This window comes from Saccopteryx bilineata, chromosome 6 (assembly GCF_036850765.1).
Source record: "Saccopteryx bilineata isolate mSacBil1 chromosome 6, mSacBil1_pri_phased_curated, whole genome shotgun sequence".
Lineage (NCBI taxonomy): Eukaryota > Metazoa > Chordata > Mammalia > Chiroptera > Emballonuridae > Saccopteryx > Saccopteryx bilineata.
In genome coordinates, this window is record NC_089495.1 from 137,076,446 (window position 1) to 137,101,910 (window position 25,465).

The 25,465-nt window shown below is 52.4% G+C and overlaps 1 protein-coding gene across 1 annotated transcript; it reads right to left on the bottom strand.

Annotated features, from left to right (window-relative positions):
• Nucleotides 1-13,336: 13,336 nt before the first annotated feature.
• Nucleotides 13,337-23,548, bottom strand: CMPK2 (cytidine/uridine monophosphate kinase 2). The gene is made up of 5 exons (XM_066236514.1): nucleotides 22,601-23,548; nucleotides 21,126-21,240; nucleotides 20,013-20,214; nucleotides 17,026-17,259; nucleotides 13,337-15,008 (listed from the first exon to the last, which is right to left on the bottom strand). Exons 1-5 carry the CDS (start codon nucleotides 23,270-23,272, stop codon nucleotides 14,882-14,884), a joined length of 1,350 nt encoding a protein of 449 aa, XP_066092611.1. The 5' UTR covers nucleotides 23,273-23,548; the 3' UTR covers nucleotides 13,337-14,881.
• Nucleotides 23,549-25,465: the final 1,917 nt, after the last annotated feature.

The following is a 25,465-nucleotide window of genomic DNA, read 5'->3' on the forward strand; positions in this document are numbered from 1 at the left end:
CCCTCCCTGTGCTGAACAGAGCAGAGTGAGCTGGAATCTGTGCCGGAACGGTGCTGAACAGAGCAGAGTGAGCTGGAGTCTGTGCCGGAACGGTGCTGAACAGAGCAGAGTGAGCTGGAGTCTGTGCCGGAACGGCTCACAGACAGAACGTCGTTCTCCTCTTGGGGCCACAGAGAACACTGGCGTTGCCTGGATTGTTTGTAAAATAATGATCTGTTGCCCACTTACAAACACTTATCAACAGACTTCACTGTCTGGTCATCCAAGAGCCTTGGTTCCCACACACATGCTAAGGTTAATTCAAAGGGTGAGCCACCCACCCCTCATTGGTCAGCCCCTCAGTTTCCACCATATCATTTTGCCACACTGATGACCCAGGTGGGTCTATGGAGGCAGGTCTTCCCCGGGCAAAAAGGCCAATCTTACTTACAACTCAGTCTTCCAGGAGGATACTTCCAAGCACATTGCACAACCTGCGCGCTGTGCTGATATAAATCAGAACAGGCAGTGATTCCTTCCCCCCACGGGCAAGGTTACTGGCACTTTCTGAAATAGCTGCTTTTCTCTGCTCCTACTGGACAAATTACAGAGACTGGGAGTCAGCCGTTAAGAGGTCGGATTTGACGCAAGCCATTCATAACATCGCAGGCTCAGCCTGGCGGGGAACCCACGGGGCAGGAATATCACACAGCCTCTGACTGGGGCAGGGTGGCCACTTGTGATACACATGGGTCAAGCTGCCAACAAAGACAGGATGGCAGCCGGGATGCCTGAGGCTCCTCTCAGTAAGTGTGGCCCTGTCCTCACAGACAGCGCCCTTTCTGATGCGTCCGGGTGGACTGTGTGGCAGACCTCCCCGCCTCTCGCTCATGGTCAGGTGTGTCAGCTCGGTGCCTCCGAGTGTGGCTCTGGCTGCTTCGTGTCCATTTTCGTCCTCTTCTAGTCTAGGGGTTTCTTGGAGAATCCCACCTCCCACCCATCTACCTCTGGAGACAACAGGACCCTCTGTGGGAGATGATGGCACAGGAGGAGCTGGAGGTCAAGATGTCCGGGCACCAGCTAAGTCCCAGGACCCAGAGCTGGGTCAGCGGGAGCCGGTGATTAGAAAGCTTCAGATCAGAGAAGGCTACTTGTCTTCAGTGCGAGGGGACCAAGCACAAACCCAAAGCTGGGAAAATCTGGAACTCCAACATGAACCAGTGCTTCTTCTATCAACAGTCCTTTGATAACTTTTGCTGAAATATCTGAATCTCATTCTAATTGGGCGGCAAGCCACCTGGTCCCTGGAGGGGATGGGATGACCTGGACCAGGAGAGGGACTGAAATGAACTGGATACATCCCCAGCACGCGGCAGTGTGACAAGAGCCCGGTCTTCATTATCTATCTGCCCAAACCGGGTTAGAATGATGTCAGCCCCCCTCCCATGTGAGGTTCAGCGAATTACCTCACAGAATAATGGTGTTACTGGCTCCATGTAAAGAGGTCAAGTCTCCACTGAGGCTGTGACGACCAGTATCCACACACAGAAAGCCCCTCCTGCCGTGTCTCACATGTGTGCTCTGTGTCCCTGGTACGGTTGGGAGCTTGCATGCTCGTGCTTAGCCTATTCGCTAAGTATCCCTTAAGCTTCATCAACTAATACCTAGGATGCCTGATTATAAATACCGTGTCCCACTGTCCTTGGTTTTCTGATTCAGGTAATTCAGAGGACTGTCAATTTAGGGGCTTGGTGTGGTCGAGGTCTTCAGAGCCTCCAGGATGTGGCTAATATATAAACGGCACCGCACTGCTCAGGGCCATCTGTGTGTGCTGATGTAGACAGGAGCTGCGTGTGGGAATGGGAAGAAGACAGGCTGGGAGGAAGGAGAGGTAGCTGAGAGGGAGGGCGGGACATCTGCTCCCCAGGGCCAGGGAAAGATGTAGGCATTGCCAGAAGCTTTGTGAATCTGGAGACCAAAGCAATGCAGCTGGAGGACCAGTGAGTCACAGTTGGCCATGAGTTGAAACAGCGGTCATTCTTTTGCTCCATTGCTAAGACACGAAGGGCTAGCAAGAGATGGAGGCTGGGAAAGAAAAAGAGAGGAACCCAAGAAAGTCCAAGTGATGGGCACGCACAGTAGTCGGACAGTCACCCACCGCTGGTCTTCCAGGTCCTGGTCTCAGTTCCCCAAGGTCCTGGTCCTCCAGGTGTGCCCGGCTACACCCACTCCCTGTTGTTGGGGTTCAGTCTTATTATAGTTTCACCTTCTGAGAGCCCTGGGCTACGCTGACTCTCACACACAGAAAGTGACGGTTAGCAAGCATAGACACGGTCATGGCTCTAAGACTGTGATGGTGAAGCTATGACACGTGTGTCAGCACTGATACGTGTAACCGTTTTCGATGACACATGGCCGCATGCAGCTGCATACCATAGAAGTATGGGGCCACATGCCGAGAAGGACGTTTCATCCTCGGCTCCTGCACGGTCAGGTGCAGTAGCCGAGGATAAAACATTTGCTGTAGTGTAGACACTCTGTGCCGGAGGTCTTTAGGCCAAAACAACAGAACTCCCGACACAGAGCATCTAGTTCTGGGATTTCCGGTTAGGCCGTTAGGGGATCTTTGACCTCACTTCCGGCCAGTGGAGCAGGGAGCAGCGGAATGCCATGAGGGACGCATCTCTGGGGGCCCTGTGATCGCCATTACCAGCAACCACATAACCATAGCAATCATCATCCAATCTGCTGTTCTGAGGTGTCGTGGATTTCTAACTGACCATCATTACTGAGATAAGTGAGGGGGGAGGCTGGGAGAGGAGAAGGCCTGTGCTATGGGTGCTATTTCCCACCATTAGAAATAGTGGCAGCCATCTTAATTTACATAAGATGCAACTTGCAGAATTTCAAGACAGCATCTGGGCTCAGGTGTTTGTTGACTTGAGGTCAAAGCTTGAAAATCTGGAAAGGTGCCGCTTGGAGAATCAAGAGGAGTGCCACTATGAACAGGAAATTTGGAGTGCCTGGAACCAATTACCAGACACTTTTAGCACCCTGAAAAATATAGCAATGGCTTTACTCACAATTTTTCCCTCTATGTACTTTTGTGAGACCTTATTCTCAGCCTTAAATAATATCAAAACCAATAAAAGAAAACAGATTGACAGATGAAGTTAGTAGCGCTTGCTTAGGCTCGAAGTGTACAAACTACCAACCTTCAATTGAAGAATTAGCCAATGAATTTCAGCAACAAAAAAGTCACTAATAGGCAGGTTAGTTAAAGAATTCACCCTGCCCCTCACTTATCTTAGTTCACGGTACCCCACACAAGTTAAATAATATCAAGAACACAAAAGAAATCAACTGACAGATGAACAAAGAAGTCACTAAGCAAGTAAGTTAAATAGTTTTTGGTTTATTAAATAGTTATATATTACAATTATACATTTTTGTTAAACTATAAATATCGCAAAATTATGGTTTTTTTCTCAAAGTGACACACCACCTGAGTTATGCTCAGGTTTTTGGCGAATTTTGACACACCAAGCTCAAAAGATTGCCCATCACTGGTCTAAGATCTCTCCACACACGCATAATTCAGGCTGTAGCCACCGAAACGGACAGGGGTGTGCTGCCCAGTTGGCCCGAACCCAGAGCCAGGCCCCAGAGTCACACAGCCGACTCGCACAATCACAGAAGTAGAAGGTAAAGTGCAAATTGGAAGGAAAGTGCACGAGGAAAGATGAACACAGGCACACTCTCCGATGAACATGACCCGAATGTGAAGAACAAATAACACTCGTATTGAATCTTTAGTCATCAACAAACCTTAACCAAAAATCTGGCCTGTCTGATGAACCAGCAGATTGAACAGCATTCAAAAGGAGGGAAGGAATAAATAGATGGCAGGACAAGACTGGAGAGGGGCCGAGACGCAGCCCAAAGCTACGACCACAGGCGAAAATACGACAGATGTCGTCAAGATAACTGAAGGAGCCGGGTCCTCTCATTCCCAAACCACTGAGGATTTTACCCCAAAGTATAAGAAACATCATTGCCATTATCAGTTGACCTAAAACATCACACTGTAATGAGTGGACATGCCCAGCCATCAGGATAACCTACATTTCCCAGCAATGCTTCCACATCCGGCGAATCTAATTAACTCACACCCATTCTGCCTGGTCCCTCATGTTCTAAGTTGATGATATTTTCATGCAGTTTATTGGGTGACTGCCTCATGTATGCTTTTCATGTCGTTGGGTGGAGCCAAAAGAGGTTTCTGACTAGATCGCAAAATAGAAAATAGTCTTTATGTTTGCTAAAATGTTAGACCCACACGCCCCAATGTCAAAGATGAGGATGAAGTGTGGTATCAGCATGTGTGCCTTGCTTCAGTGGCAACATTTTTTAACACCCTCCCTGCCCTGGTGCCCTGGTGTCCACTGCACCTGTTTGTGAGGCCAACACCGCCTTCTGGACCCCGTGTGGGTACCTCTCTATGACCTCTCTGGTCTTCGCCCTCCCCACCCTGGGACCCGCTCACCCTGGGATCCAGGGTGCTCAGTGGGAGTGAGTGACCACTGAGATGGGCACCGCTTTAAGTCCTTCCTCGGGAGCGCGGAAAAGCTTCTGAGCCTGTTCTGCAGGGGTTTCCACACAACGGAACATCACTCAGGCTTCGAGAAGACGGGAGAGTGTTCTGACCCTCGAGGACGTTACAATGAGAGGAATCTGCCAGTCACAGGCAGAAAAACAACGTGTGATTCCACTCCAATCAGGCCAGAGGTCCCATCCATAAAACACAGAAAGTAGAAGGGCTAGAAGGGGGGGAGGGAGGGAGGGAAGGAGGGAAGAATGAAAAGCTCTTGTTTCATAGGGACAGAGTTTCAGTTTCGCAAGGTGAATATACTTAACACCTCTGCCCGGTATGCTTAAAGTTAACACGATGGTGAATTCTGTGTATTTTGCCACAATTTTTTAAATTAAATTTTATAGAAAGGAAGCCATTTGCAAAACGAAATGAAACTGTGCGTACTAAAAATAGAAGAGCTAGTTTTTAAACTGTGTAAGAAACTCCTAAGTTGCTTGTTTTTCTAGTTAGCAGAAGTCCCCAGAGCCCACGCTGTCAGCCGCGCAGTTCCTGTGGCCGGGCGGCTCCCACCGCCCGGAGAATAGTGTTTGGGAAATGGGAGGTGCAGGATCTCTGGGAGCAACACAGCAAATGCGAACTGGCGTGGAAGGTGGTTCCGTAAGCTTAAAAAGGAGGGCTGAAGTCGTCGGAAACATTCTCAGACAGGGCCCACCGCAGACCACCTCAAATCCGAATAGTTCTTCTGTTCCTCCACCATAAGCGTGGACGCATCAAACCAGGTCTCTGGATTCCACTGTAGAAACCGTGCTCCCAGGATGGGGAGAGAGAGAGTCACAGGGCTTACCGGACAGTGAGAGGACTTCACAGCCACGATGTCCAGTAGGCGGAGTCCCCAGGGAAGGAAATGCTAACCGGCCCCAAGTGGCTGTCCCCCCCAATATGGGTGAGCAATGAATGATAGGATGGAGCTTCCGGTCTGGGGCCAACATGTTATCTCTGCCTTCGGCTTCCTTTGGACAGGTTTCTGGGAAAGTCTGGAATTGGGTGGCCAAGGGTAGAAAACTATCTTTTGGGACTTAAACAAGTCTTCAAACATGTCCTCTGAACCTGGATTCTTTGACCTTTTCACAGGCCCGGCAAGATGACATGCTGTCCTAGCAGGTCAGGGGCGTGGTGGGTTCTGCCTGCCCACAGGGCTAGACTTAAAGGTAAAGTGGGCATCACAAGCCCCCATGGACAGGCAGGGCCGGCAGAGCTGCGGCCACTGCATGCAAACTCAGCCACTATCTACCGAGCACACCGGGGACATGTTACACTAGGTGGAAGCCAAGACTTCCCTGATAATCCTCCAAACAAACCTGGCAGGGACCTGTGAATGTTGCCTTCAGGAGTCCGAGCTCCAATCCACCCTCTCTCAGCAGGTGTGGAAGATGACATCCAGGCAGGTTACGTCATTTACGGAAGCCCCACCAGTGAGACAGGAGATTCCTTCCGGAGCCCTCTACATTCTTTTCCCTTTCTTCCCATTGTGATGTCCCTGCACAGTCTGGCCCCTTCAAGCTCGTGGGCTTCAGCCTGGCCCCCAGGCAGTGAGAACTCACACTGACATCCACACTTGTAACTTATGATTTTACTTACAATCTTACTGTAGTTGGCATGGAAACCTGAGACCCCTGGAGTACTGAAAATCACTGCTCCATAGAATATAGATGAGAGAGAGGGGGAGAGAGAGAGCTCAGTGATATTTTCTTGTTTTAGCTGAAAACAAGCAAAAGAGGCCTTTCCATCTGAACATGTCATGTCATCTCAATTGATCGATATGTCTTTCATGGGTTCCCCTGGAGGCTCCTGGCCTGCCCTTCCTGAAATCAGGTGCCCCCTACCCAGGGAAGCGGCCCCTGGTTCCAGGTGGCACTGCCCAAGGTTAGACAGCCGGGGTTAGCCTGGCACGCCACGTCCTCAGTCCCTCTCAGCCCTGGAACCACCACATGGGGACACAGATGCCCCAAGTCACCCTCTGCTCCGTTAGCTCCTCTCACAGGGGACACATTTGTTTACCAGCTCCTGTCAGGCGCCAAGCCCGGGTGCTCCCACGGGTTTTTCTTGACTTTGCCAGCTCCTCCGAACCTCCATGGTGCCGCCACCCCACCAGGGGTCCTGGCAGCCCCCCAGAGCTGTGAGCACTGTGCCTGTCCTGCGGGCCTTCCCCGAGCACCGTGCCTGTCCTGCGGACCTTCCCCGAGCACCATGCCCGTCCTGCGGACCTTCCCCGAGCACCGTGCCTGTCCTGCGGGCCTTCCCTGCGGACGTTCCCCGAGCACCGTGCCTGTCCTGCGGGCCTTCCCCGAGCACCGTGCCTGTCCTGCGGGCCTTCCCCGAGCACCGTGCCTGTCCTGCGGACCTTCCCCGAGCACCGTGCCTGTCCTGCGGGCCTTCCCTGCGGACGTTCCCCGAGCACCGTGCCCGTCCTGCGGGCCTTCCCCGAGCACCGTGCCCGTCCTGCGGGCCTTCCCCGAGCACCGTGCCTGTCCTGCTGCGGACCTTCCCCGAGCACCGTGCCTGTCCTGCGGACCTTCCCCGAGCACCGTGCCCGTCCTGCGGACCTTCCCCGAGCACTGTGCCTGTCCTGCGGACCTTCCCTGCGGACGTTCCCCGAGCACTCTGCCCGTCCTGCGGGCCTTCCCCGAGCACCGAGCCCGTCCTGCGGGCCTTCCCCGAGCACTGAGCCCGTCCTGCGGACCTTCCCTGCGGACCTTCCCTGCGGACGTTCCCCGAGAACCGTGCCTGTCCTGCGGACCTTCCCTGCGGACGTTCCCCGAGAACCGTGCCTGTCCTGTGGACCTTCCCTGCGGACGTTCCCCGAGCACTCTGCCCGTCCTGCGGGCCTTCCCCGAGCACCGAGCCCGTCCTGCGGGCCTTCCCCGAGCACTGAGCCCGTCCTGCGGGCCTTCCCTGCGGACGTTCCCCGAGCACTCTGCCCGTCCTGCGGACCTTCCCCGAGCACCGTGCCCATCCTGCGGGCCTTCCCCGAGCACCATGCCCGTCCTGCGGACCTTCCCTGCGGGCCTTCCCCGAGCACTCTGCCCGTCCTGCGGGCCTTCCCCGAGCACTCTGCAGTTAGCGCCACTGGAGATGGGATACAGGAGGAAGACCTTGAATGTCACAGCTGGGGGCTCCCTGGGGACCCTCACTTTCAGTGGTTTGAATATTGTTCTCCGCAGGCACCTGAGGTAGCAAATGGGCAAAGCAGAGAGCAATGAGCACAGGAGCAAAGGACACCACCCCCCCCCCCATTCTCCTTCCTCTCCGGGGCCCCCGGGGCTCCGCAGAGCAGGGTCAGACACTACAGACAGAACCGAGCCTTCCTCATGAGGAAATGGACTTCAAAGAAGAAAGACCCCACCTCCTGACATTGGGCAGAGGCTTGCCTCCCCTAGTCTCCCAATTGCCGAGTCTTGTTCTCTCTGCCATCCTCCCTCATCCAAAGGAGACTGAGCAGAAGGTGGCCTCTCCCAGGCCACCCACTGCCCACTCAGCCCCAGCCTTCGGGCCACCTCTTTCTTCTGGGTCCCACTTGCCACATGCCTCCCAGCCAGCTGCTCTTCGGAGTATGGGCATTTCCATTTAGATGGGGAACACGGTCCATTTGCTAAGGGACACTGCCTTAGCGACACATTCCAGAATGGCGGTGCTTTAGTTACAACCAATTAGGAGGAAGTTATCACCATGAAGTGCTTGTATGTGGGGCACAAGGGACAGAAACCCACGCAGAACATTTAGTAAGTCTCACCTCACCGGGCTCCATAGGCAGTGAAGAGGTTGAAATCCAATTCAGTAAGATCTCTGATGTAGAGACCAAACCTTTAATATTAAAAATTCCAGCCTGACCTCGGGTGGCGCAGTGGATAAAGCGTCGACCTGGAAATGCTGAGGTCGCCGGTTTGAAACCCTGGGCTGGCCTGGTCAAGGCACATACGGGAGTTGATGCTTCCAGCTCCTCTCCCCCCTTCCCTCTCTCTCTCTCTCTCTCTCTCTCTCTCCCCCTCTCCTCTCTGAAATAAATAAATTTAAAATAATAAAAAAATAAAAATAAATAAAAATAAATAAAAAAAATAAAAATTCCAGGTGACGGACTGGAAGGGGTGACTCTGCACCCTTATACATCATATACCTCCTCCCTCCACCATCACCAACAGCATCGGATATTAGAAAACTTTGTGTTTGTTTTGTTTTTGAAAACGCATCAACTTGTGTCCGAGTCCAAGCTCTGCCTCTTCACAAGGTGTGACCTCAAGACCACTCATTCTCTTATGTATAAAATAGAGACAATAATACATACCTGGCACATTGTGAGAGTTAAAACAAGTCCAGTTGTAGAGAGCCCAGCACATAGTAAGTGTTCAATAAAAGGAAGCTATGGTTGGTTACTACCTAAGCAGTTTCTACGTGTTAGTAGTCTGTTTTTTATTGAAACAAATTATACATATTGTTGCAACTCATCAGTAAGTGCTTATGCCATGTGTGTGCTGAACATTTTGCTACCTTTTAGGTAGATTCCAAAGAAAGGCTAACTGCATTTCTTGCCATTAGAATAACTCAGGAGAGAGGTGAAGACAAAAAATTAGTATGTAATTTCAAATGAATTAAAATAATAGAAGTGAGGCCCTGGCCAGTTGGCTCAGTGATAGAGCATTGGCCTGTCATGTGGATGTCCCAGACTCAATTCCTGGTCAGGGCACACAAGAAAGCACCCATCTGCTTCTCTACCCCTTCCCCTTTCTTGCTTCTCTCTCTCGGTAGCCATGGCTTGATTGGAGCAAGTTGGCCTTGGGCACTGAGGATGGCTCCATGGCCTTTGCCTCAGGCATTAATAAGAGCTCCATTGCTGAGCAACAGAGCAAGGGCCCCAGATGATCAGAGCATTGCCCCCTAGTGAGCTCACCAGGTGGATCCCAGTAGTGGTGCATGCGGGAGTCTGTCTCTGCCTCCCCTCCTCTCATTGAATAAATAAAAAAAAAAATGTGGCAGGTACATCTGTTTACAGCCAGGAGTTCTTTAGCATTAGGAAGGGAGTTGATGGGGGTTTGGGGGGGGACTGAAGAGCAAAGGGACAAGAACATATAGAAGCCCCAGAGAGTTTCCTGACGGCAGGTGTCAAATCCTAAACCTCCCAAGTCACCTTTCACATGCCGGGAAGAAAATATGTACACCCACATATACGTACATACATATATATATGTGTAGATGTGCGTGTCCAATGTGGATGGCATCAAGGAGCAGAAAAAGAACTGGAAAAATTTGTCAGCCTTGCATCTGCTGCTAACCAGTTATCTGACCCTGGGCAGGGCAAGCCTTTCCAGGGCCCCCGTTTTCCACAATTACTAAAGAAAGACACTGAGCCCTGGCCGGTTGGCTCAGCGGTAGAGCGTCAGCCTAGCATGTGGAGGACCCGGGTTCGATTCCCGGCCAGGGCACACAGGAGAAGCGCCCATTTTCTTCTCCACCCCTCCGCCGCGCTTTCCTCTCTGTCTCTCTCTTCCCCTCCCGAAGCTGAAGCTCCATTGGAGCAAAGATGGCCCGGGCGCTGGGGATGGCTCTGTGGCCTCTGCCTCAGGCACTAGAATGGCTCTGGTCGCAACATGGCGACGCCCAGGATGGGCAGAGTGTCGCCCCATGGTGGGCGTGCCGGGTGGATCCCGGTCGGGCGCATGCGGGAGTCTGTCTCTCCCTGTTTCCAGCTTCAGAAAAATGAAAACAAAAACAAAAACAAACAAACAAAAAAAAGAAAGACACTGAGTTCTAGGGTCCCAGGGTCTTTTCTTTGAATGTTTATTTTTCTGACCCCAGGGCTGTATTTAGAAAGTCTTGAAAGAAGACATTAGCCTACTTCGGAAGGCTTGCTCCTTGGACCTAGAAAGGTCCCGAGTTTCTCATCCTTTGTTCTACCATTAGAGCAGATGCTGCAATAGGAATGAAAGGACCCTCTGTTGTGACTCAGAGCAGAGTGTGTGCGCGGAAGGAGGGACGTGGTGATCTCAGCAGAAGGGAAGCCCTCTCCCCCTTGAGTGGTTTGGGCGAGTGTTTTTCCGCCCCCTAGAGGGCATGGGATGCACTGGCTCAGAGTTCCTTGACCTCCACGTTGTGCCCAGGGATGGACCCAGACAAAATCTGTTACTGGTTTGCCACACAAGCATCTTAAATATTCCACTTATTGGAAAGAAAAAAAAAAATACACACACACACACACACACACACACACACGTATGTATATACTCAAGTCCTGCAACAAAATGCAGCACGGTAGCGTTAAACCAGGGCACAGGCTCCACACGAAATGCACGGGCCAGAGTCAGAGGTTTTGCATTCAACGTACAAGAACCCTAAAATCAATTCATTCGTGATAATTGCTGAGCATAAGCATTGGACTGCATGGGGCAAGGGGCCTCTATATTCTTGGCTGTTGTCTCTGTCCCTTAACATTTGAATACACCCTGAAAGAACAAGGGCCCCCAGAGAGGACACTCCCGTGACCGTGGAGTTAAAGCTGGGTATGAAGGTGACCTGACCGGGCCAGACGGAGGTCAGAGACTTGGACCCAGACACCAAGGGGGCTGCCGCGGAGGCTGTGTGTGTGTCATAAGGGGCAACAGGAGACTCACTTCCGCTGCCTACACCAGCGGGGCTGTCGAGTCCAGGTAGCCAGAGGTAACGGGACCATAGACTAGTGGTTCTCAACCTGTGGGTCGCAACCCACAGGTTGAGAACCGCTGCCATAGACCCATTCTCCCTCTTCCTCCATGGCAGGCTGGGACCCCTCCTGCCAGGCCAGAGTGGGCCTTGGAGGTCTCAGAAATCCGAGACACTAGCATTTTCTCTAAAATAGCCCTCGTTCTAGGCAAAACCCTGTCTGAGTTTTTTGAGTTTTTTTTTTCCTCTACTGACCAGTTACGCTGCTCACAAGAAAGACTAGTTGACTCACAGGCAACGGAAAGGGATACATTCTCCTAGTTGTGGAGTGCAGTGCAGGCTGAATGAATGTCATGAAGTGACTGCACTTGGGAACTGAGAAATAAAAATACCTATGTGGCAAAAGAAAGGCCAGCACATCCCTCCTCTCCCCACTCCTCCCGAGAACATGTCCAAGCTCGTGAACAAAGCAGCACTTACGGGAGACGACAATGTGAACTTGCTGGTAGACTGACTTGTCAATGGGAAGCAGAGCTCAGTGTTCTGGCCCCAGTGTGAAGGGTTCAGAGGGGAGAGGTGCCGCGGACCAGCACGGCTCCTAATACTGGTGCAGAATTAAGGAAACACACTTATCAAAACAAAAATGATGGGACCGGGAGGACTCTTCAACATGCCTAGCAGTACCCGAGTGCCTCATAGCCCCAGTTCGCTTTATTATATAGTCATATGCAAATCAAGGACCCTGATACAAAGTAGCACATCCAAGGCTAAGACAGGAACTCTCCCAATGGAAAAACAGGATGCATTAGTGAAATCTACCAACATCCGAAAACAAACAAAGAGTCAGAGGAAGGGCATGTATATTGCTTCCAGCAACCCAAGGAAGCAAGTGGAATGGGTGCAAACACTCAGCATCAAAGCCAAATATGGAGATGGAGGGGGGAGAACTTAGCCTTTTGCTAAGCCTCGAATCTATAATGGCTTTTTGCCTTATGGTTCACAACAGAGAGGGTCTCCCTCCTCTGACTTTCTGTGGTTTGGGTCTGCTCACGGGTTACTAGAAGAAGCTGGGAATGGTCAGTGGGCCACGCTAGCTGTCACGGGCATTAGAAATGAACCCATAATCCTCAGCAGCCACGTGTGGGGCTAAAACATACATGATGGTGGCTGAACAGGAGGATAAATATCTGGGGCAGCTTTTAAAGTGCTCTCACAGGAAGAGCAGTGAACCTCACCTTGTAATAAGACAGAGCCAAGCACACAGTCCCTGTCACTATTGTCTGGGTGAGAGGCACTGTCTTATCCAGATTCCCACATCGTATCCTCTACCAGTGAATAAGGAGCTCCAAGTTTCAGTGGATTAGAAGACAATTCCATTAGTATGTGCAATGAAGAAGGGATCGTACATTCTTAAAGTTTTTTTGTTTGTTTGTTTATTATTAAGTGAGAAGCGGGGAGGCAGAGACAGACTCCAACATGCGCCCAAACCAGGATCTACCTGGCAAGCCCCCTACCAGGTGATGCTCTGCCCATCTGGGACCGCTGCTCCATTGCTCAGGAACTGAGCTATTTTAGAGCCTGAGGCGAAGCCATGAAGCCATCCTCAGTGCCTAGGGCCAACTTACTCAAACCATTCGAGCCATGGCTACAGGAGAGGAAGTGAGAGAAAGAGAGAGAAGGGGAAGAAGGAAGGGTGGAGAAGCAGATGGGTGCTTCTCCTGTGTGCCCTCACTGGGATTCGAACATGGGACTTCTACACTCCAGGCCAATGCTCTACTGCTGAGCCAATGGCCCAGGGCCTTGAAGTGGTGTTTAAATAAAATAAAATAAAATGCCCTCCCTTCCTCCCAAAGCACTTTGATGCAAATTGCACTTGAGCCAGGAGCTCACACCTCCATTGACCTTCTTGTCATCCCCTCAACAGGGGATGATAAACTCTGGTGATGTTTTAGATGTCCCCAAGTAAAAACACCGTGTGAGCTAAAGACCTCTTCCTTGACCAAAATTTTCCTCCTACTCAAGAGCTACTCTGGAGGGGTACCCGCAGAAAACCAACACACGCTTGTGAGAACAGCATAAATTAGGAAAAGAAACACAGCGGGTTTATTCATCTGCAAGGTACACAGCATCAAATGCTTGCTTTCCTAGGCAGCCAGAGTCAGCTTCTCAGAAGGTTTAAAGTGATTAACACCAAGAACGTAGTTAGCGATCACATCATAATGATTACCCTAACACTCTTATCAGCTTTAACAATTTTTCGACTGAAATCAATGACCTATGTATATACAGAGATAGATTATGTACAAATTACCTACAGTTTTGGAAAAATAGTGTGCTACAGTGAATACTAAACTTTAATATCATCTAAGATTCCATGTTACAAACCTGGTAAGGCCTTGAATATAATTATTGAGAGAGTGTGTGTGTGTGTTGATGGTGGGGCGAATGTCTCCTTGAATTTACAGAATCATCTATCTTAGAGCTGGAGGAAATTATAGGTAATCACCTGGTTCGGCCAACCCCACGGACCCCTGATGTTACGTAACCCACCCAAGGTCACCAAGCTATTACGTTTCCTCTTGTCTCAGCTACTGTTTCCAAGCCAAAGTGATTGCTAAGCTGATTTTATGTGCAGTCCTGAGACGTTCGCGTGCAAGATGATTTACTAAGGGATCCCATGCCAGGATCCACTGTGCTCATTCAGAAAGAATTACATCCACATAACAAAAACACACAGCCAGCATGGCCATGGCTTCCTGGCTTCCATTTTAATTAGCGAGGCACTGTCCGGACGCCATGGAAAATCTGAGGTGAACGTCAACATCAATGCATGGCTGCTCTGGCAAGGTTGAATGCACCCCATTCAAGGCAGAGCCCTCATTCTAGCCAAAGCCCTGTCTGCAGAGGGAGGGACAGGACTCTGAGTGAAGAGACTACCACTCAAGGAAGGTTGGTGCATCTGCCCTGAGAGCCTGATGGGTGGGCGGTCTCCCTGTCTGACTCAGACGTGCTGAGGGGAGGACCCTGTCAGGGCTGCAAGCGCAGACACAGGTCGGACGCCTCCAGGGTGAGCGCCCCCTCCCCACAAGACAGCTCCACGGGAGCTGGGACACAGAGGCACGTGTTGCAAGAGCGCTCAGTGCTCAGATCTGGGGCCCAGTCAGAAGGATGGGGTGTGGCTGGCCGGGCTGGGAAGACATCAACGCTGCCCATGTTCCCATCTCCTCAGTGAGCCAGGTGTAGACATGGCAGAGGCCGGGGGCAGGATGGCTGTTGAGTCAGAAGATCCTGCTGGTTGTGTCTGCACACCTCACACCTTCTGGATGAGACAAACCTTAGAGGCCTTTGGTAGGGATGGAGTTAAAAATACATTCCAAGAAAACAATGTGCTATACTAGGTAGGAAGCCATCACCAGCCTCTCATGGACGTGAGCAGTCTCAACCCTGATGGGTCCATCCGTCATAAGCAAGTATAATAATTGAGGTAAAACTGTAACGCTGGGTCCCCAGTTTCTACTACACAAGATGCTTACATAACAGGAACCCGGGAAAATGCGTAACCAGTCATGGGCTGTGTAACAAACAGCATCACGTGGTGCAGAGTGTGTCACGGGGCCTGAGTTACGATGGCCCAATACACTTCTCCTGGATAAGGCTCAACACCATCCGGAGGACCTCTTCTCTTGAGGGGCTAGCATCCACCACCTGGCAGCTGGGGTCCTCCATCCGCTGGTAGGACACTTCTACCCTGGAGGTGGGCAGAATGAACAGGGTTGGCACACTTGGCAACATAGCTTTTCCTGCGGATGGCATTTTCCCATCATTATAGACACTGCTGGACACAAGGCCCCCTTAGCAACGAGCTTTGCCCACAGGACCTGTGGGAGACACCATGTTTAATACATAAGTTAGTCGCAATGTCTAATGGCTAGCAGGTAGGAGTACCTGCCGTCGCCAGGCATTAGGATTCTGCACGATGCTTACATTCAAAGTGACCTAGAGGAGGAGCCATGGGCACCCCCATTTTGCCAACAAAGGGAGTAGAGGCCCAAAGTGATTCAGTCATTTGCGCAATGACAAATATCTCCACAGTCTGCACACAGAAGTATTTCAAAGGACCCAAGTGTTGAACAAGCCCGAGGCCCTTAGGTCAGTGGTCCCCAACCCCTGGGCCACAGACCAGTACCGGTCCGCGGGCCATTTGGTACCAGTCCGCAAAGAAAGAATAAATAACTTACATTATTTCTGTTTTATTTATATTTAAATCTGAATGATGTTTTATTTTTTAAAAAATGACCAGATTCCCTGTTACATCTGTCTAAGACTCACTCTTAACACTTGTCTTGGTCACGTGATACATTTATCCGTCCCACCCTAAAGGCCGGTCCGTGAAAATATTTTCTGACATTAAACCGGTCCGTGGCCCAGAAAGGTTGGGGACCACTTCCTTAGCCCACATGGTGTTTCCACTTGGGGACATCTGAAATGTCACCAGAGTCCCTCGTCCCCTCTCGGAGTCAGCTGCCGCAATGCCCACGCACTCCTGAGGCGTGATGGCCTTGTGGGTTAGAGCTGTGTTCCTCATCAGTAAGATGAGGACTGACATCATGCCTTCTCGGCCTAGTTTGTCATGAGGCTTAATGGAATTGTTACTAGTCAAGGGCTTGACCTGGTTTCTTGGCCCACAGCGAGACTGTCGCTTAATGACCACAGCTCTGTGCTCAGATGGCAGGGCCATCACTGTGTTTTTACACAAGCTCATCCGACACAGCCTGCTCGCAGAACGAACTGCTGCTTAGCCAGGGGCTGGGAAAGAAGGGGTCCAGACCCCCACTACTGTGGTCATACTTCCTCACAAATCTGACAGCAGCGCCTTACCCTCAAATGACTTTGAATTTAATCCCCGTTTTCCTAGTTGGGACCTGTGCAAATTTAGACAAATCACTTCCTTCCTCAGGCTTCAGCTCCATAAACCATAAAACACAGCTCATGACCTCCTTCCTCGCAAGGAAGACGGAGCCTGAGTGGCAGCGTGCCTGTCACAGAGCCGCACCGCGTGGTGGAGGGTCCCCAGTCCTCGGACAGTGCTCTGTGCCCATTATGTCACGGTGGGGAAAACCGAGCCCCTGACACGCATCTTTCTGTGCTCGGGTCCGTGCTGTTCCTGGCACAGCAGGCACAAGGAAACTCTGTACCCGTCAGACATCGCACGGCTTTAAATTGACAGGGCGGTGGCCCCAGGAGACCGTCCCACTGGACGAAGCTGCGCTAACCTGGAGAATATCGCCTCTCGTTCGGGTTTGAGAAGTGGGAACAAGGTCACATCAGCATCCCTGGCTCTCTCCGCGGGCAGGGTGGGGAGCCCTGCCACCCACATCGCATGGAGACACATATTTTTTTTTTTTCTGAAGTGAAAAGCAGGGAGGCAGACAGACAGACTCCCGCGCCTGACCGGGATCCACCTGGCACACCCACCAGGGGGCGGTGCTCTGCCCACCTGGGGTGTTGCTCTGTTGTGGTGGGAACCACTCTAGCGCCTGAGGCAGAGGCCAAGGAGCCATCCCCAGTGCCCGGGCCATCTTTGCTCCAATGGAGCCTTGGCTGTGGGAGGGGAAGAGAGAGACAGAGAGGAAGGAGAGGGGGGAGGGGTGGAGAAGCAGATGGGTGCTTCTCCTGTGTGCCCTGGCCGGGAATCGAACCCGGGACTTCCACATGCTGGGCCTATGCTCTAGCACTGAACCAACCGGCCAGGGCAAGACACTTACTTTTGACGAAACACGCTGTTGGCCTCCAGCTCCGCCTCCTCTCTGGTCCTCTCCATGCCCCGGCCCTGCATCCTCCTGCTCCTCTCCTCGGGGCTCACGGTCAGCAGCAAGACCAGGTCGGGCTTCAGCAGGTCCTGTGGCCACTGGTATATGGAGTGGTGGGCCGGGGGCAGGTGTTGGACAGCCCCGCTCACCTCGGTGGCGATGGCGTAGGTGGCTGTGCTGTGCCAGTACCTGAGAAGGAAGCAGGTGGTGAGCACGCCATCCACACAGGAAGTCAAGGTGGCCCGCAAAAACCAGCTGCGGAGGGTGCTGAAAGGGATAGCTCTGCTTGGGCCTTCCTAGCTTTGTGTCAATTAAAAATGTATAAAACTACATCCTTTTTTTTTTTTTTAGTATTTATCAAATGGAAAGGGTAAAACCCACAACTGTGGGAAGATTGCAGCGGGCCCTTCACACGGCCTGTCACCCTGCTGAAACTGCACTTGGGGTGAGATGACACTGTCGCATTTGTGGCCTTGCACTGTGCTGCCCTCTATGAGGACAGGTGACAGGGGACGAGGGACTTGGCGGTCAGCAGGGAGGGTTTGATGCACACCCCATCCCCAGACAGCAAACAGGACGCGAGGCACCCGCCCACACACAGAAGCTGGTGCTGTTCCGGGCTGTCCAGACCTCTTAGGGACCACGGTGCCTCCACTGGGCATTCTGAAATAGAGGGCCAGCCAATTTGATTTTCCGGTTATAGTTGTAATGTTCTGTTTCTCCCCAAAAACACAATCTTAAAACCAGCCAGTCAAGGCCCTGGCCGGTTGGCTCAGTAGTAGAGCGTCGGCCTGGCATGCAAGAGTCCTGGGTTCAATTCCCGGCCAGGGCACGCAGGAGAAGCGCCCATCTGCTTCTCCACCCCTCCCCCTCTCCTTCCTCTCTGTCTCTCTCTTCCCCTCCTGCAGCCAAGGCTCCACTGGAGCAAAGTTTGCCCGGGCGCTGAGGATGGCTCTGTGGCCTCTGCCTCAGGTGCTAGAATGGCTCTGGTTGCAACAGAGCGATGCCCCAAGATGGGCAGAGCATCGCCCCCTGGTGGGCATGCGAGGTGGATCCTGGTCGGGCGCATGCGGGAGTCTGTCTGACTGCCTCCCCGCTTCCACCTTCAGAAAAATACAAAAATAATAATAATAATAATAATAATAATAATAATAAAACCAGCCAGTCAAGAATGGCCAACGTGGCTCAGGGACAACATTGCTGGAATATCGTAGGTCCCTTTGGACTGACGGTGTGACGCTCTGTTAGGAAAAGGGGAGGCTCTCTCCCGGAAATAAAGAAGATGATAAAAATAAATAAATAAATGAACAAACGAATGAATAAAAGATATCAGGTACAGTAGCATCAGGTACTTAACAATGGGGGTAAAGGTATCATGCAAGCCAAGAAGTCTCAGAAAGGAATGCAGCATCTCACCCTTCCCTAGGATCCCAAGACTTGCAAACCTCGACATAGCTGTCTTGCCATCCCCGAAGTGACCACCACCTCTGTGCCCTGTGCTCTGTGGCCCGGGGACCCCTCTCTTCTGCCCCCTTGCTTATTCTCCTTTGAAACTAAGGCTCTGTCACTTCCTGCTGTGAAGTTGACACCGCTGTCTGGCTGCCCCATGTGTACATGGGAGCCTGTCTCCTCTCCGGTGGGCTTTAGGCTTCTCAAAGTTTTCAGTAGTGTAACTGAAACAACTCTCATGAGTGATTCTTCTGGAGTAGAAGCGCCTTCCCATCTGCTACGTGGTCTCAAATTCCTCCCAGGTCCCCGTAGCAGGATGCATTCCCACCAGCCCCGTCAGAGTTCTCACTGCCCCGCAGTAGTGCCAGCTCCGGGCACCAGCATGTGTGTAGCTAGTTCCCGCCAGTCTGATGAGAGTGAAATTGGGTCACATCTCACCTGCCATTTCCTTGTCACCAAGCCATGGGGCATAAGCCCATATGACCTGTCCCTGACCCTTTTTGTAGCATTGGGGAGCTACTGCTTAGGTAAAAAATCTCAAAAGTATCTTTCAGGTTATGTGACTGCTTTATCCAAAAGCTTCTGATGGCTCTCACAGCCCTCATGATCAATTCTTGACCACCTTCCACTCCTGACTGCCACTGTCCACCCCGGGCCCCGTTCCCTGCCTTTCTCTCCTCATTCATCCAGAAAGAAACCCCCTCATCCACCTAGTCTTCCAATATGTGAACTTCTCCCCATACCTGGGTGTTGTTCCGCCGGTCACCTCTCTCCACCATGCCTTACCTCACTCCCGAATTCCACCCCCATCTCTCTCTGGACTTTCAGAACTCAGGTCAACAGTATCTGGTGACATGGACCCACCTACAGCATATCTAGGGGTGGGTGTCGCCGTTCCTTCTCGCATGGTCTTGATTTATCTTCTTTGTAGCACCGATCTTCTGTATTCACGCCCCTGGTCACCATCCTCTCCGTCCAGCATGTGTCTGTGCCAGGAAGGCAGGGCACTGACCGGCTCACTCACCTCTGATGTCTCTAAACTGACAATGGTCTTTGGCATAACACAGGTGGCCGAGAAAGGTTTGTCCACTGAGCCAATGGACAAACCAGCCACCGAGAGCACTGCTCTGTGAAGCAGAGACTTCGATTACTACCTCTCAAATGTTATTTCTAGCTCCCTCACTTAGGGAAGCTACGTCATCTTTCCCAGACCTGTGTTCCTCATCGGTAAAACGGGGGTGAGGTGAAGTATCCACCTCCCCAAGTCATTGTTCTAGCCATTAGTACAATGGATGTTGTGTTCTTAGCAAAAATGCCCTGCAGTGGTATAGGTGGTTAATAAATCTTCGACATTACTCATAGTATCACGATGCAGTTCCACTTAACAAACACAATTGTGTGCATGCATTGATATACACACACACATGCACACATACACATGCATACGTACTTCTATGTCAGGAAGACAATCCCAAATCCATCTTTCTACCCACCTGTCTACAACCACAGGGGATTTGGTGGATTCTTTCGCTATTTCCGAAGCCACGATATAATTGCCCAAAGAGTAGAAGGCTCTTCGGATGATGGTCGGTTCATTGTCAAAGATTTTCCGCCACTGGCTGATGCAGGCAGGTGGTGACTTCAGGAGGACAGCCTGCAGGGACTCCACAACGGACTGGGTCACCGTGGTTTTCCCTGTAGGTCAGAGAAAACACAGCACAGCTGACCCCTTGCCACCAGGCCGCGCCCGAAAGTGACCACCAAACCAGTGAAGACATTCATTCCTTCCCCCCTGCAGGTCAAAGGCGTTGACTAAATAATTTGATTCTCTACAGAAAGGTGCAGGCCCTTGGAAACTCTGGATTCCTCTCTTTGGTGTCAGAGCAGTTGGCACGGAAACCAAGGGGGACCTCTCGTGGACTAATGCACAGTGGCCTCTGGTCCCCAGGCCCATTATCAGCTCTGCCTCACATCTCGTGACTCTCTGCAGCTGACCTGGGAAAGAGTCACCCTTGCCTCCAAACCAGGTGACACTATTGTTTCCCTAGATCAGCTTTGTCCTGGGTTCTCTCCTGCTGCCCTTGGGTCACACATTTGCTTCGATGTTCGGAGCTAAGGGCAGGCCCCTCCACTGTACATTGACATCCAGTTGGCCTCCACTTCCTACCTCTTCCACCTTCTGCTACAAAAACGGCCTCGGTTCGGCCTGAGGTTACCGGCTGCACAATGCTGGCTCGGGTCTCACACCTTCTTCTGTCGGGAGGACCAACCCTGCCTTCCTCAGCTAACCAGCCCTTCTCTGGACTGAACACACAATCCAGCTTCCAAGTTCTCCCTGACCCTGTCTCCGGCCCCTGGCCTCTACACCCGGGTGGCCCCCAAGTTCAGGTGAGGCTCAGTGCTCCGGGCCCTCCACAGCCTCACCTGGAAGGACTTGTGCATCTCAGCATCTCCAGCCTGCCTAGCTCCCTGCCAGCCCCTGCAAGAGGCTCCCATGAGGCATATCTGAGCTCTGTGTACCATTCTGTATGTCGAGGCCCATCTGTGCCCACCTGCCACTGACTAATGAATCCCATTACCATAACTACAAGGGAACACTCTCTTACCTGTGGCATCCAGTCCTTCGATGACAATGACAGGGAACGTGCCTTTCTGCACCTGTCCTGGGCACCGGTCGACCAGCGCCAGCATGGCTCGCGCTTCAGGGATGAAGGGTGTGCACTGTGAAGCAAGGTCCATGCGTCAGCCGAGAAGCAACCTGGCCGCCACAGTAGCCAGATCCAATAGCTGAGAGCAAGCCTGCCCCACACTGGGAAGGCCCAGGTGAGGTCTGTGGAACCTGAGAACAGCTGGCCGGCTGTACATATACTACATGGCTGCCACTCAAAGAGGTGGTCACCATTAGGGTCCCTCCATCTGCAGCCCTCCTGACCCACTTTCCGCAGAGCAGAAAGGACAGGAGTGACACACCAACGACGGAGCAGCATCTCACCGACAGTGGGACTCTAGGCCTTGCCAGGAACAGCGTGTCAAATTTGGAACATCAGCCACACTATGGGCTCCAAAGATGGCCGGCCATCATCACCCGGCCTGAGTGCCTCAGCAGCACAGTCAGGGAGCGAGCAGCCTGCACCCGGGGACTCGGAGTTCTTACCCTGCATCACACCAACCACACACCCCTGGCATCTCTACGCAGATGCCCGGACACTGATTTATCTGTGGGCTTGACTCTGAGCCAAGGGTTATTCTATGGGCTAGCATGACCAGTCTTCGTGACCACTCTGTGAGGGGTGACTGGTTATTCCCTTTTTTGAAATAAGGAATCTAATGCAAAGAATGTATAAGAAACTCACTGAATAGGTAACATGGGTAATACATGCCAGGCTTTGGATTTCAACCCAAGCAGCTGGCCCTGCACTCCTAGACAGTCCCCAACGCTATCCCAGACGCTTGTAAAATAAATCCAAGATCTACAGTGCAGCCTCCTGCGGAGTGTCAGGCCGTTCCCACCCTGCGTGAGCTGTGGTCACAGAGAACCCTACGCCCAAGAACTGAGCATCCTCTCTCTGTGTGGCCCATGTTTCCTTAATTGTTGCAACACTGCAAGATAGGCATTTTACATATGACAGGAAGATTAAGTGAGGGGAGCTCAGTGACTCTGGTCTAAGTCCCATAAGCAGGCAGGCTTTGGTTAAGTCCAAGCTTCTTAAGCCCCCACAGGCATGCCCTTTCTCTACTCCTGGGAGATGGAACAGGGAGATTCCTTGAGAGATGACATCATCTCCTCCATACCTAGGGAACTCTGTCCTTAGGCAGCAACCTGTCATCACTGCTCTGTGCTAAGGTACCACTTTCCCACATCAATGTGGGTTGTCCTGGCCAGCCTGAATTGCAAAAGTGCCACCACATCTAGCAAGAGCCTGGCACGCAGGCTGCCTTCAGGACCCAATGTGCACACTGGGGTAAACCAACGCCCCGGAGCAATAGGTATTTTTATCTGCAACCCCCTGCTCCACGCTTTGTCTACTTGGCGGACATGGGGGGTCCACCTTGAGTGATGGGAAGGGAGGAGAACTCTTACTGCCTCCAAAACGGCGCGGGCAGCGTCCCGGTGGGGGAAGACCCCGGAGCTGGGTAGGTCGGGTACCACCGGATGCAGCATGGGCTCGGGGGCCGTCACGACGGGCTCGGGGTCCACCTGCTGCCATCCGTGGCCGTCCCGCAGCTCCCACGGGTGCTGCCACAGCTGCTGGAGTGAGTCGCTCAGGAACTCGACCAGGCGCGGGCGCGGGTCGTCCAGGCACGAATCCAGCAGCGCGAACAGCGCGCGCCGGGTGTCCGGGCTGTCGTGGGGGTCGTGCAGCAGGACGCCATGCTGCAGGTCGCCCGTGCCGCCGCCCGGGCTGTAGCACAGCAGCCGGCGCCGCTCACAGCGCTGTAGGGGTTCGCCGTGCAGCTGCTGCAGGAGGCGCTGGTGCAGCCGCGCCGCCCGCACCCGGGCCGCGCAGTCCCCGCCCGGCGCCACCGGCACGCACAGCGAGTAGCTGCGGCCCGGCGGGCCCAGGAGCTCGGCCACACGCGGGTCGGGGCGCGCGCCGGGGGCGTGGGTGCCCACGGCGAAGTGCGCCAGGGTGCAGCCGGGGAGCTCGAGCGCGAAGCGACGCGGCCGCGGCATGGTCCGCGCGCAGGCCTCGCGCACAGGCCCGGACCGGAGCGCGAGCAGCGGGGCGCGCGGGTGGCGGGCGAAGGCCATGGGCGTCTCTGCGGCGCGCGCCCGGGAAATCCGGGCGGGGCCGGGCGGTGCGAAGGGGAAACGAAAGCGAAGTGGCTGAGGTGGGAGGAAGGAAGTGGGTGGGAGGCGGGCTCCGCCGAGGTCTGCGCCCGCAGGCGGAGGCTAGGAGGAAATGCCGGCAGGTGCGCGTCGCCGCCGAGGGCTGCCTCCCCTGAGCAAGACCCAGGAGGGCAGGTGGCACCGGGGCCCCGTGAGTTGTCCTTGGTCTGCACCGAAGTGAGCTGCAGGGCCCTGCAGTCTCTTGCCAACCTCAGCTCCCTTACTCGGACCTCCCATCTGTGCTCTCTAGGACCCAAGTCCGACCAGGAGCTGCTTTTGTGGCCTGAACATAGTCCTTTTCACTGCCCTTTACACGTGTCTTTCCCTCTTAATTGCACTCACCCTCTTCTTTTGCTGACTCTCTCAGACTGGGAAGTGTCACCAGTTCTGTGCCTGTGAAGGAAAGGACCTTGCCAATTTAAAAATGCAGAAAACCCTATACAACAGTGGGCAGGAGAGTTGAGCAGGTACTGTGCAAAAGAGAAAATCCAAATAACTAGCACATGTGTCGAAAGATGTTCAATGTGATTAGTCAGCAGACTACCAGAAAGTACTCTGCTGAGAAAAGACAAGGAGACACCACAACACACCCACCCGGGTGGTCAAGAAGTAACAAACACAACCCTGCCATGACAGTATCAAGCTAGAAGGAAGACATGCAGCCAGGGCCCCCTTACATTACCCTGGTAGGAGAGCCCGTTGGCTTGAGCACTTTAGGAACTCTTTGGAGCCAAGGGAAACGCTGGCATGTTCTTTAGGAACCGCTGACCACTCCCAGTTCGTAAAGGCATATATGTATGTTGACCAAAGGACAGGCACAAGGAATTTCCCAACATAATAACAAAGCATTACAAAGGCTCTCCATAAAAGGACAGGAAGTAATTGTGGTATAGTCAAACTTTGGAATCCCAGTGAGCTATGAACATGAACAAACTGTGGCTAAACTCAACATAATGGACACATCTGCAGCCTAGTGCCTGGCAAGGGGGATGTGGGGTGGACAGAGTCCATCCACAATTTGGAGCAGGCCAGCCTATAGTGTGGTTGTAGGGAACAGGACAGGACTGCCTGTGGGGCAGAGGCAGGTGTTAGGGCCTGGGGGAGGGTATTGGAGGGGTCCAAGTCTTGGTAAAGGATTTTTTTCTTTTTTTTCAAACACTTACATGCAAGTGTTCATTCTATGAGAAAAAAAAAAACCCGGTTGTGCTGTATATTTATAAATTAATGTACACTCATGATATCAGGTACTTTTCGTTAGAGATAGTGGGCTTCTGTAAAAGGTTTGCCAAAGAAAAAATAAGATGATTACAAAGAACTAAACTGATGCCACAATCCACTGCTACATTGCAGCCAGTGTTCGAGGTTGCTGCAGGGGACCGTCCACGTCAGAGAGCCTGGAATGTGTTAGGAATGTTGATAAGTTTAGAGAAGAATGTCCTGGGCTGAGGAAAACTGGTGGTGACCTGTGGCCGCTCCCCACTTGTATTGGATTCCTTTAGACATGGCCGGCCAGCTCTGAGGAGCGGAGAGTTGGGGGGTACTGCCCCGACCTCCCTCCAGCTCACTTCCCCTCAGCAGTGAGAAGAAATCCTGTTCTGGCCTTTAAACAGCAGGATGTTGAAGAAGATAGGCTCCCTCCCTCTCCTGAACCTCCTTCTTCCGTGGGTGGAGAAAGACAAGGTAGGAAGACGTAAATACATGTTCCAAGAAGACCTTCGTGAACTTGGGTTTCTGTGTTCCTCTCTACCAAGAGGGGACTGGAACTTATTTATTTATGTTTCTCATATACATTACCATTTTATCTGATACCTAGGAGGCTATGGATGATGAACACTTGTTGAAGGAAAGAAGGAAGGAAAGGGTGACAGAATGAGGGAATGAATGAAGAAAAGAAACTGGGCTGCACTGAGCAGACTTACGAAGGAACAACAGAATCATGTGATAATGACAATCGGTTCCTGAGCAGTATTCCAAGTGTCTAAATCCTAGTTCATTCAATCCCTTACACCCATGGGCACAGGTTTCTCCAGGTGTAAAATGAATGAGTGCCTAAGAAGAGCAGCCCAGGGCCCGGCAGACAATGCTACCTGGGAACAGAGAGTTCTAATTGCTGAT

What these genes read in the sequence shown, in the direction of transcription:
- CMPK2 (XM_066236514.1), bottom strand. Translation starts at nt 23,272, where the DNA reads ATGGCCTTCGCCCGCCACCCGCGCGCCCCGCTGCTCGCGCTCCGGTCC. An exon ending in CGAAGGACTGGATGCCACAG is followed by an intron (nt 20,215 to 21,125) that starts GTAAGAGAGTGT and finishes TCTGACCTACAG; the next exon opens with GGAAAACCACGGTGACCCAG. An exon ending in AACAGCGTGTTTCGTCAAAA is followed by an intron (nt 15,009 to 17,025) that starts GTAAGTGTCTTG and finishes GCCCACCTCCAG; the next exon opens with GGTAGAAGTGTCCTACCAGC.